At 46.8% G+C, this 12,976-nt stretch overlaps 1 protein-coding gene across 3 annotated transcripts in view; it reads right to left on the bottom strand.

Annotated features, from left to right (window-relative positions):
- ATXN7L1 (ataxin 7 like 1) overlaps window positions 1–12,976 on the bottom strand; it is a 265,888-nt gene that overhangs the window by 191,195 nt on the left and 61,717 nt on the right. For all 3 annotated transcript variants that reach the window (XM_029615631.1, XM_029615630.1, XM_029615622.1), the window contains one exon: window positions 3,837–3,941. In XM_029615631.1, coding sequence (XP_029471491.1) covers window positions 3,837–3,941 — 105 coding nt within the window. The remainder of the gene's footprint in view (window positions 1–3,836; window positions 3,942–12,976) is intronic.

Below are 12,976 nucleotides of genomic sequence, written 5' to 3' on the forward strand. Positions count from 1 at the left end.
GTGGTGTCCTCCGTTTGGTTCTGTTCAGTATTTTCGTTTAGCAGTATTGCAGGCAACTCCAAAATTTGCAACAGAGCAGACACATTGGAAGGGGTGAAAAGCATGGAGGAGGGATCTAGTGAAGCTTGAGGAATGGTATAAAGTCTGGCAGTTAAAACTGAGGGGCTGTGCATTTGGGTTGCAAAAGCCCGAGGGAGCAGTACAGTACGAGGTGGCACAAAACAGGAGTGGGTCTAGGGATGATCATATCTCACGATCTTAAGGTGGTAAATCCACAAGGTGACAGCAAAAGCCAGAAGGATGATTGGGTGCATAAGAATAGCCAGCAGGAACAAAAAGTAGGTGGTGTCACCTTGGTAAAAGTCCCCGGTGAGACCTCATTTGGAGTAGTGTGTACAATTCTCGAGAGTGCAGCTTCGAAAGGATATAAACCGAATAGAGTTGGTCCCAAGGGCACTGCAAAAATGGTCAATTATCTTCATAATAAAGCATATGGGAAAGGCTTAAAGATCTAAATATTTATATCCTGGTGGGAAAGAGGGAATGGGAAGTCAACAGATATTTAAATACCTCCCAGGAACAAATGAACAGGAAGTGGGCCTCTTTCAACAGAAAGGAGGCTGATGGGATGAGGGTAGGAAAGGGGGTAGACCCAAGAATAATTTAAGGAAACATTTCTTTACAGAGAGGGGGGTGGATACATTGTGGAGGTGTTGGAGATGAAGACAGTTATCAGAAATCAAGAAAACATGGGACAAGGCCAGAGGATTTCTGATGGAGAGGACGGGACTATAAAGCTGAGCAGGAGATGTGGATGAGCAGACTGGATGAGCAGTCATGTTGTCAGATAATAGCTAAAATAAAGGAAAACCAAGCAGTCTGCAACCATTATGAAGTCCAGAAGTTGGTCTGGTCATGAGAAAGACCCAAAGAGCACCCCCCTCTCCCCATCAGAAGAAGAAGAAAACAAGCAGTATGCAGACTGGGGTTTGGCGAGGTTCAATAGGTCAGATTACTATCCCTAAGCAGGAGTGTACGTGCAAATTTAGCAGGGAATTTTCAAAGAATTGCGCGCAGTCTGTGCAAGTAAAATGTGCTTATTTTGTTTGCTAAATACTATTTTGTGCGCATAGTTTTAAGCACCATTTTGCCAAGACTTCCAGTAATTCACCAAGACTCTCCAAATCCCCCACCCAAAAACTGCAAACAAAATAGAAGTGCAACTCAAGTTCCATGACTCCAATAGCAGGTGTAAAAGCAAGCAAGCAGTATACACGTGTGTGTGTGTGTGTATACCGCCGAATCCTGTCCTGAAACATCTCCAAAAGAGAGTGAGTGCATATTTCTGACCTTCTAATCATTCGCTTACCATCCACGTACATGCTGATATTTGCTAAAATGCTTTGCCTTTCAGCATAAACGGAGGATAATTACACACAAGTTAACACGGGGAAAATATATGCGCAAACTATGCGAAGCACCCCCCCGAAATACGTGGTTTGTAAAATACAGGGAGCACTTTCTTCGTGCCTACTTCTGCGTGCCATGTGTTGACTTACGCACACTAATGAAAAATTCACCTGCCTACGTGACACATTAGTGTGGCAACAGAAGCAACATACGCCGGTAACTCTAAATACCCCTGGGAGAAACGGGACGACTTGTAAACCTCAACGCAAACACAGCTGATGTCAGGACGCTAAATTACACATTGTGACCAACAGTACTCTCCTAGAAATGCCAGCTGCACCAATACTTTCACAAAAAGAAGAAAAAAATCACAACTCATTTCTCACAGTATTCATATTTGTTGAAGGAAAACAACAGCGGGGAAAAAAAAAACCCAAACCGTAATTATCTATCATTAATTGCTGATCTCTGAACATAGCATTCCAACAGCCATACTGGGGTGACTTGACCAGGGCCTGCTTGACTGGAATCAACTTCTCTCAAACTCCAAGTTCTCCTAAAGGTCATCACGTCACTATGTGGCATCAAGAGTTACTGAGCTCAGCCATCCAGAGTTCCTTCTTGATGGTGAGATAAGGAACATGGACTGGTGAGTCAGTTCTGATTAAGTACTGGAATTCTATCTTCAGAAACAGCAATTAAGAAGCAAGTAATTACCCTGCTTCCAAAGACAAGCATGTCACACAGAGCAGTGGTTTTCAAACACGGGGGTCGCAACCCCTGTTCCTATCCCCACACCAATTTCCTGAGGCACGGATGGGCCCGCAGAGAGGAACATTATTTTATTTATTTATTTATTTAACACTTTTCTATACCGACCTTCATGGTAGAGACCATATCAGATCGGTTTACATCGAATTGGGGAATTGAACCATGAACAGTAACCAAAAAACAATAGATTGAACAGGAGGAACAAAGTTACATTCAACAGGGAGAGTAAACTTGGAAGCAAAGACTGCTGGAAGGAAGGAAAGGCTTGAGAAAGAAGTAAATAATTAGTATAAACAATAGCTGAGTCAGGGGGCTCTTATTCAGGACTTAGGGGTAGTATGGAGACGGTGAGCTGCCGACTCACAGCCCTGGCATGGCTCTTGGGAAATCTGAGCCGCATGCTACCCCACACTCTCTCGCGTCATTCTCGTGACCATCAGGAATACGGATATCGTACGGCCCAGAGCCATATACAGAGAGAGAGAGAACAGGGGGTGGGGAGGAGATAGGGAGGGGTGGTGGTGGTGGTGCAAATATAAGCACCAGGAGGGGGGCAGGGGAGAGGGAGCAATCGTTGAGTAAGGAGAGCGAGAGCATTGCAAACAAGAGGAACAGAGCCCGATAAGCAGGCAGCACTTTCGTCTTTTGATCCAGACTGAAATGAGACCAGGAGGAGGCAGAACCACCCATCATATTAAACATAAGTGTAACAACCTGATAGTCCATTGCTTATCATATTTATTTTAATGTTAATGCTTTTTATTGAGCATAAAACAAGCAATAACAGGGAACAACATGCCTGGGTGATTTTGTAGTGAACCCCCTATCATATTTATTTTAAACTGTGTTCAAATGGTTTATACAAAGCAGCAGCAATCGATAATTTTAGTATGACTTGTCGTGATGTGGTCACAGATAGCCTTTTTACCACCCTTCATCTCTATATTTCGAAAACCCCCCGTCAGAAGAATTTGTCTGGGCCGTGTAATTGTTTTAGGTCTGGAGACATTTTTTTAAAAAGTTTGAAAACCACTGAAACAGAGGTCACACACGGTATGGAGAAGAAAACCGAGCAGAAAGGAAACATTTTTCTTTTTTTTTTTTGGGTGAGGGTGTTTTTACAACTTTTGATAAAACAGAACACACGTTTCAGACAAACCGGCAGAACAAGACACCCTAAGAAAAAGTTGGTAAATGGGCGTTATCCTGAGAACGGCGACCGAAGCCGACGCAGCATCAAGTCAGACCCGCTGCCATGCTGAACGAGAGGAGCTACACAACAGTGCGGGGGGCCCTGTCCTTAAAATCTCATCAACAGAGGCCAACCTGAGGGTGACAGCAGACGCTGCCATCAGCCTAAGAGCATGGGCGCCGGCGTGGCCCTCCAGTTTCAGGCCTACCAGCTCATAACACTACGAGGTGAAATCCGCTAACCCTCTGTAGAGACGAAGGCCAGAAATCGCTGTCATACGAAGGAAAAAGCTGAACAGACAGAGCTGTGCTCAGACCCAGACAGAAGGGCAGAGTTGACTTACATCCCCACTGTTTTGGAGATAGATTCTCTTTTGTGGTCATGGGAGCAAAAGGAAAAAGAAAAAAACAAAAAAAACAAGGTTGGTAAACGATTGAACTGTTTAAAGTGGAATTTCACTTACCGCAGTGTGACTGGAAAACCTGTGGCTTGACTACCTGATTGCAGACATTGCACACTACTAAATAGAAGTCGTCATGAGCCGGATAATGGCCAAATAAATGCATATCTGTATGGAAAGAAGCACACATTAGATCAGATTAGTTTCCGAGAGGATGGAGGTGAGGAGCAGGGGGAAAAAACAACGTTATGGCAATATACTGAAGACTCCCCAGGAGTTACCACTTTTATTCTGACATTTGTTTTCAAAATTTATCTTCATAGGGTGGGGGGAGATGAAAGGTAGATAAGGCACTGCTGACACACAAGCTGAAGACATTTACAAGACGGCTGCAAGCTGTGAAAAGATTCTTAATTTGGGCAATCAGGCACGGATGCTGCATTTTTTTTTTTTTTTTTTGTGGTACCCTCAACTGACAATGCTTATTTAAAATGAACGTAGCGATGGATCTTTTCTGCAAAGCAGGAACTACCAGTTTTGCTGGGAAACTTAAGAATTTTACCTGTCCGGTTTACACGTTAAAAGGTTAAAACCCTCTGTAAATGCAACCCAGCCTCACGGCTCAGGCGGTAACGCTGCATGCGTCAACGCAGTAGACTTGGGCACGAAGCCGCTCCGGGTTGCGGCTGGGGTGCCGCAGAGGCAAGGCGTTGGACTCTAGGGAGGGTGGACCTGTGGCAGTCCCCGTCAGTCATAAAATGCAGTGCTAAGGGATCAATCTTGAAAGGGAAATCTTTCTAGCCCTCAAGGTTAGCGAGGGTTCCTGGTGCTGCCTAGGCAATGCCAGCTGGGGTGGGGATTTTTTTTCCTTTGTGGGGGGAATTCTGTAAAATTATCTGCCTACAAAACAGCAACAAGAAGCTGATGCTACCCCTACCTTTAATAATGAGGGTTTACTAATCTGAAGGTATTTCGGCAGAAGATACTGCTGGCAACACATTTTTAGCTCATTTTTTAGGTTGCATTTTAATGTTTAACCTTTTTTTTTTGGTTCACCGGTTTGCTCATGTTGCTTTGGAATTCCAGCACAACTGAAACCGAAGCCTACCGGGGCTGTGGCACCATAAGCTTCCACGGGTAACACCCTAGGGAACACCAACCCGTCTGAGCTCAGCCCAGCCCTTGCAGCGGCAGACCTAGGCTACGTCTCCTAAGACTGTGACAGCTTCCGACGCCCGGTAGTACACAAATACCCGAGTCTGCCAAGTCAGCGACCTGGGTATGCAATGGCCCAGACACCCTCCTCTCCCCAGTCAGAGACTGTGAGCCCTGCTTTAGAAACATCCCCAGCCCTAGCCGGCCCAAAGAACAGAAGCCAGACTCAAAAACTGAACCCAACTCTTGTGGAAGGCAGTGTACAGCAGTACTAAAGTGCTACTGTGCCGGTCCGGTGTTTTAGTTTATAGATATATATATAAAAAAAATGTTCGGTCCATTTCCTTCCCCCTCCCCCCTCATTCTCCTCTCCCCCTCATTCTCCCCTCCCCCTCTAGTCTCCCTCCCTCTCTCCTCCCCCCTCCCCTCAGTCACCCCCTCCCTCAGTCACCCCTCCTCCCCTCAGGTCACTCCCCTCCCCTCTCCCCCCCCTCAGTCACTCCTCTCCCTCCCCTCAGTCACTCCCCCCCCTCTCAGCTCATTCACAACCCCTTCGGATGGCACAAACGGAAGATCTCCGGGGGAGGTCCCTCCCTCCCTCGCGCGCACCGCCGCTACTGCCCCTCGCCGCCACCACATTTTCAAAGAGCTGACGCTCTGCTCTGACTGACGTGTTCGCCCGCACATGCGCAGTAGAGCTGCTCTCTACTGCGCATTTGCGGCACGTCAGTCAAGCCTAATTTATCTAATAGATATATATATAATTTATAAATATATATATATATTTACTGATATTCTGGGCATATAGAAAACCATTGGGAAATAAAACAGGTCACCAGATAAAACGTGTACATGTAATCTGAATTGTGTTAATTATGTTAATTGGTTTGTGTACGTATCTATGTTGATTTTATGAGCGTACCTTGTTACTGCGGGCTACAAATCATGACAATGTCTGCAAGCAAATGCAATTTGCAAAAGGAGAGATTCTAGTGGGTCTCTTTCTTTCACCCTACTTTGGCCTCACTTACAAGCCGCCCACCCCGCACGACCGGGCAGCTAGGGTAACCCTTACCAACCATGATGGCCGGAGGAGGTCTCCTCAGAAATGATCCCTCAGCACCGCTCAATGACTGGCGGGGGCCACAACAGAAGCGTCAGGCCACAGTCTCTCCTTTCCCAGGCTTTAGTGCAGGGGTCCCCCACAGCGGGCCTGCACTCTGCCAGTCCCAGGGGGACTCAACCCCTCGTCTGCTGCAGCACAGCACAAAGAGAAGCACAGAAGATCCCTAGCTGCGGAAAAGCAAAGGGAAAAAGTCAGATCAACTGGGGTCTCCAGCACGACACCAGGACGAGAACTGGAGAGACTGGATGGGCCATATGGTCCTTACCTGCCATTATATTCTGTGTTTCTATGTAGCATTTCACAAAATGCTAACAAAGCACGTCACAATTTGTTTTGCTTGCATTTGACTTTGCACAATTCTTTTCAGAAACACTCAGCTTGCTGGAGATAAATGCACTGAAACTCCGCCATATCCTCTGGTTTGGTATGTCAGCCTGCCTAGTGAAGGTGGCTTTTCCCTTGCAAATCTCTACATCTGTGGGTGCCCTGTAGTGATATAAGTCACTGAGAACTAGAGGCTGTTCAGTTCCATGTGGGAACATCCCCGTGTCTTTTACTTCTTAGGTCAAAAGGGTCAGGTGAAGGTGGCACTTACACTGAGAAGGAAAGAGCAGGTTACAGCACAAAGTTGCGCAAGACAACCATATACTCCCTCGTTTTGCTGGCCTTCTGCCATGAAAGAGGCCCCTTCTGTGATGGACGTGTCCACAGGGATGGGAAATGCTTGATCACCTAAGGGCATGGTGAAGGTAATAGGGCAGATACTGGAAACTGGGGGGAAAAGTAAGCAAAGGAAAAACAAGTAAAAATGTGAAATTGTATCTGTTAATTTCCTTTCCTTGAGTCCAGCCCGGACTAATGAGTTATATCATGCCACAGCTACTGGACACAGAGACCACACCTTTTTTCCCTTGTGCCCTCATTGCTGGCTATAAGAGGGTGTGGACTTAGGCAGCTGCCAGTAGTCTTTGTCAGAAAAGAGAGACATCCACCATCGCTTAGTTAAAGGAATGAAACTCAATTGAATCATGACCCCTGTCTAATGGTGGGAGAGAGAAAAGAAAAGGCAGAAGAAGAAAAGAAAGATGAGCACCCACTTGGCAGTGAATCACCCCTTATCAGTCCCTGTGTTCCAGGCAGGAATCTGGACTGATCTAGCAGGACTCAAGGAAAGGAAATTAACAGGTAAAATTTTACATTCCTTTTCTTTCAGGACCAGTCTTGACCAATGGGAGGGTACAGAAGCTGTACCTAAGTTGGGTGGAAGACAGGGCTGCCCTAAGGACCCCCTGCCCCAAAGGCCTGGTCTGCCTTAGCTCTCACGTCTCCTGGTGAAAGAATGCAACGACCATATGGTCACCTTACAAATTTTATCTGGCAGAATCAACGATACTTCCGCCCATGACAAGACTTCAGCCCTTATGGAATGCATCCTAAGCAACGCAGGTGCTTGAACTGTTCTGAGCAGGTAAGCAGAGATGGATTTCTTGACCCTCTGGCTGGCATAGTTTTGGAAGCCTCCTCTCTCTTCCAGAGACCTTCGAACAGGACGAACAACCTATCCATTTTGTGAAACTGTTTGGTGACTTTAAGGTATTTAAATAGGATGCACCTAATATCCAAAAGGTAAAGACTCATGTCACTCTTACGGAAGGCGAAAAATTGGTTCAGGTAAAAGGCTGAAACCACTTTGGGCAAAAAAGGACAGTATGAGCCATAGGAAAACAGTCTCCAATGAGAATACAAAATATGGATCCCTGCATGAAGGTGTCTGAAGTTCCAAAACACAAGAAAAACTGCCTTTAAGGAGAGGCCTTTAGGAAGGCTGTCTTAGTGCTTCAAATGGGGATCCTGCTAGGGCCTCCAATACCAGTTTAAAGTCCTACTGTGGGACCACTAGTCTGAACGGAAGGTGAAGCCCCTCCCCTGCACCAAAACTGGGTGCATGGCTGCTGCCTTATAACTGTACCTCTATAACAAGATAAAGCTGCTACCTGTACCTTCAAGGAGTTATGGGCTAGCCCCTTATCCACCCCAATGCAAAAAGCGTAGGATAATCATGATGTCTGCCTTCCAAGGGGAGATCTTGGAATCATAACAAAAGTCCTCAAACACACATCAGATCTATATATAGGCTAAGGATGTTGAGACTTTGCAGGCCCTTCAGCGTAGTTGATATGATAAAAGGAGAGTTGCCTCTTCTAAGCAGGCTACCTTTCAAGAGCCAGGCCATAAGTAAGAATGAAGCAGGATCTTACATCATGATATGGCCCTGATGCAGGATCCCGCGCTGCCTGGGAAGAGGCAGGGGAGGGCCAGCCAGAAGCTTCACTAGGTCCGCATACCAAGGCCACCTCAGCCAGTCGAAGGCAAACAAGCTCACCACTGTGGGATGGTCTATTCTCTTCAAGGTCCTGCTTTGAGTGGCCAGGGAGGAAACACACAGGAGAGCATCCACTGGCCAGGGTATGATCAATTTGAGCCTGCTTGATCCTCTTTCCCTCCACCTACGGAAGAATCTACTGGATTTGGCCTTTGCCCTGGTTGCCATCAGAACCAAGGGAATGCCCCACCTGTCCACTATTTGTTGGAATGCTTCCTCACCGAGTTTCCCATTCCTCTGGGTCCAACATATGCCTGCTGAGAAAATCTGCCTGAAATGTTATCGCTCCCCATGATATGCGTCACAGACAGGAGTGACATATTTCGTTCTGCCCAGCTGAAGAGTCGCTTTTTCTCCTCCACTAGGGTTGCGCTGTGGGTACCTCCCTACTTGTTTATATATGCCACTGCTGTGGCATTGTCTGACAGCACTCTGACTGCCTTTCCTTGTATCATGGGCAAGAAGTATTCCAGGGCCAAGTTGACCATCCTTGTTTCCAGTCTGTTTATGAATCAGGAGCATTTCTCTAATGTCCATTCTTCCTGAACTGTCTGATTTTGATAGTGTGCCCCCGATCCATGCAAGCTGGCATCTAAGGTCACCACAATCCACTCGAATGGTTCTAATTAAATCCCTCTCTGCAGTTTTTCAGGACTCTCCCACTAAGTCATACTTTCCTTTACCAAATAAGGCAGCGAGAGTAAGACGGGGGACCATATGTGCTCCGGCCCAAGGTGCTAGGTCCAAGGGTGACTTCATTAGACTCAGGAGCTGCAGATAATCCAACACCTTGGGGAACTTCCTGAGCCATAAAGGGCCGGATGGAAGAAATGATCTTTGATTATTCTCATATATGTTATTACACTCTTCCTTCCCTGGTATTGAAGATGAACCTAGAAACTCTAGGGACTGCAAATGAGATAAGAGCACTCTTCATGTAATTCATGACCCAACTTAGGTGCTCCAGGAATTGGATTACGGTGGCTGTAGAATGCTGACTTTCCTGAAAGGACTTGGCCCTGATGAGCCAGTTGTCCAAGTATGGGTGCACCATTTATTTCCAATTTCTTATAAACTGCTTATAACATTATGTTTCTAAGCTATAATGCCTAGTTTGCATAAGGCCACCACCACTATCACCATTATTTTGTTAAAAGTCCTTGGGGCAGACCAAAAGGCAACCCCTGAAACTGAAAATGCCTGCCCAGGATGCAAAAGGTGGAGAAATCTTTGATGTGTTTCCCAGATGGGATGTGAAAATAGGCCTCCACGAGATCCAGAGATCTCGTGGAGGCCTATTTTTCTCACTGCTATCATCACGGAGCAAAGAGTTTCCAAATGGAAACAAGGGACCAGGAGACATCTGTTGACATCCTTGAGATCCAGAACTGGCCAAATAAATAAAATATATGGCAAATGCTCCTTAACCTTGATCTCAAGGTGGAAATGAACTATGGCCTGCAGGCTCTGCAGTCTGGCGAGCATGGAGTTTATGGTCTCCTGCTTGACCTAGGAGTACAAGGGGAAGCTATAAAGGACAGGCAGCGCCAATTCCAGGCGATATCCTTTTTTCACTAGGTCCAGCATCTATTGATCTATGATTAAAAAAAAAGTAGTAACGCTGGAGGGGGTCCCTTGGACATCATTGGGATTGACGTCCTTTGGCAGCCCTCAATACAGAGCCTCCCTTAAACTTTCTTGGCCCTCTCAAAAGGGATGGGTCTTGCGCCTTGGCCCTAGAGGACTGGGACGGAGATCTTTTGACTGATCTATATACTTAAAAGATCCAAAATTTGACACTTTCAGCCTTCTGCCCAAGGGCACACCTTGTCCTCCGGGAGCCTCCAGGGTTTATATTCCCTCAAATCTTTGACATGCCTATCCAGATCTTCCCCAAACAGTAGACCTTCCCTAAATGATGCTGAATCTGCTGCCCAGTTATGCAGCCACAGAAGCCTTCAGGCCACCACTCCTGAGATTAGCATTCTAGAGGCCATCCTAATGAGATCATCTAAAGTGTCAGGAAGAAACACTGCCCCTGATTCCAGGCGAGCTGTCTCAGGATGTTCTGGAGCTGGCATACTAGCACTCAGGCCACATACCCTCCACATATGGATGCTCGTATGGCCCATGAAACTTGAGGTAAAGCCTTGATTGAGGATTGCCTAGATCTTCCTATGTTGTGGGTCCTTGAGGGCTGTGCTGCTCTCACCAGAATAATGGTTTTCTTAGTGACCATGGATACTAAGCCATCCACCTTAGGAATTCTGAATAATTTATTTTTCTCCTTCAGTGGCATAACCTGCCCAACGCCTGGCCTTAACTAAGACCATTCTGAGGGGACTCCCACTCTGACAAAACCATGTTTCTAAGAGCCTTATGTAGTAAGAAGGCCTCCTACAGTTTACCAGTACCCAGTAACATGGTACCCCCTCCTAAGGTTCATCCTTCTTAGCAATGGAAATGTGGAGGGCCACTACAATGTCTGCGATTAGGGCTGCACGTTTTTCTCTATGGAAAACCTTATGACAGCAGTCTCCTTTTCCTCAGAGGAACAAACTCCATTTTCATCTGAATTAGCCACTGAGGAACTCCAGAGCCTTCCCCTGCCTTTCCTATGGAGTGGCTGGGGTAACCTGTGACCCAGGGACCTTTGGTGCAGCTTAGTTGGCAGCTTCCTGGGTACCTCCGGGTCCCCAGGCTCCAGGGCTCAGGAAGGTCCCTGAGCTTCCTGGCCCTTCATGGCCTTAAAGATCTGGTGCATCACTACAGCAAATTCTGGGGAAAATCCATGGGCCTCTGGTAATGCCATCTCCCATCTCTAAGGTAGGGAACACAGGGCTTTGATTGACCTGCAGGTGGCAGCCAGAGAAGCAAGGGAGTGAGGTTCTGGCTTTGCAGGAGTTGCTTCTGCTCCTGCCTCAGCCCCCTCTGGGACTGCCTCCAGGCTCTCTGGGAGAGAGGAGGTCCCTGCACTGTAGGTTGATGCAGGCTCCAGGTCCTGGTCACAAGCTGGGCAGAAGGAACCCACATCATTCGGAAGTCTTCTGGTGCCGCAAACGTCGCACCTCTGGGCCTGCATAGCAACTCCTTTGCCTGATGCCTTAGGATCCTTGGTCTCACCCTGGGTGCTTTCCACCAGGGACTCCTGGGAGGTAGGGAAATCAGATCCTCGGAGCTGCTGACCCTGGAATAGGCGTTGCTCAGTCAGGCAGAGGCTGCACCTTGGCTCTGGGAATTCTGAAAAGAAAAGATAAATAGATATTTTATTTTTTTTGGTAGGCTCTCTGATCTAATAACTGCTGGAGACAGACTACTGGCAATTGCCTAGGTCCACATTCCACTTATAGCCAGAAGTGGGGGTACATGGGAAGAAAATAAGGTGTAATCTCCATCTCTGGTAGCTGTGGAATGAGATATCCAATTGGTCCAGACTGGTCAAGCAGGAAAAAAAGGAATTTGAGTTTGGTTTGTTGGTGTTTGATGGCCAGCGCATACCCGCCCAGCTTCTTAGTAAAAACTCCATTTTCAGCCACTTGGTAACTTCACAATGAAAATCAACACAGGGGCGAGGTATTTCTGTAACTGATGTCATCCAACATTCAGCTGACCTCACAGACAATGAGTATCTTCTGGATGACTTCAGATACAAGAGAGAATATATCTGACGAGTCACATTCTATTTTTACTGACCAAGTACAAAATGTAAATTTTAAGCAGTAAACTGAGCAGATTATGTGCTGGAAGACACATGAATTGCAGGGTTGGCATACATTATAAACTCCACTCCCTTCTTAAGGACGGTCTGATCAGAGCAGCATAGAAAATGGCAGCAGATAAGAAACTTAAGGCCAATTTTACTGTGGGGCAATGCCGTAGACCCCAGCTGATCCCTGGCTTTCCCCTCCCTTCTTCACGCTTAGGGATCCTATGATTTCTTGAAGTCAATTCCTGAAGACCTGCAAGCTCCAATGCAGCTTTTTCAAGCTGACGAGCTCCTGGGATTGGCAGCCCACAAAGGAAAACCCTGAATTAAATCTGAAATCAGCTTGTGGCTAAAACATTTCAGTCTTCTAAGAAACGAGGTTCTGCAAGTAGCATTTGGGATTGACTGGTTTGAAATGCTACGTACAACCCTTAGATAGACATTTCAGGCAGCTGCCGCTCTGCGACACGATTCCCACCCGTTCTCTCTCTTTAGCAGCGGCACAAGCTCTGAGGGGAGGGGCCGGCCCCCACCCCATATTCAAGGTGTTTCCTGGCAGGCATCAAAGCGGCGGCCACCAGAATGGCATTTTGCTTCACGACATGAGACAAGGTGAGAATACGAATAAAAAACGGGCCCAGGAGTTGATGAAGCAGACGTGAAGGAAGGCCCCGCATGCTAGCAAACCCTGGCTGAAAACAAGCCGTCGGGAGGAGGGAGAGGAAAGCGGTCAAACTTCAGAGCACCGCGGCTTGAACTGAAAGTCTGCAAATGGGATACGCTCAGATCTGAACTGAAGCAAATAAGAAAATCGGCTTAGCACAATAAAAAAA

The sequence above is a fragment of the Rhinatrema bivittatum genome, chromosome 9, assembly GCF_901001135.1.
Source record: "Rhinatrema bivittatum chromosome 9, aRhiBiv1.1, whole genome shotgun sequence".
Classification (NCBI taxonomy): Eukaryota; Metazoa; Chordata; class Amphibia; order Gymnophiona; family Rhinatrematidae; genus Rhinatrema; species Rhinatrema bivittatum.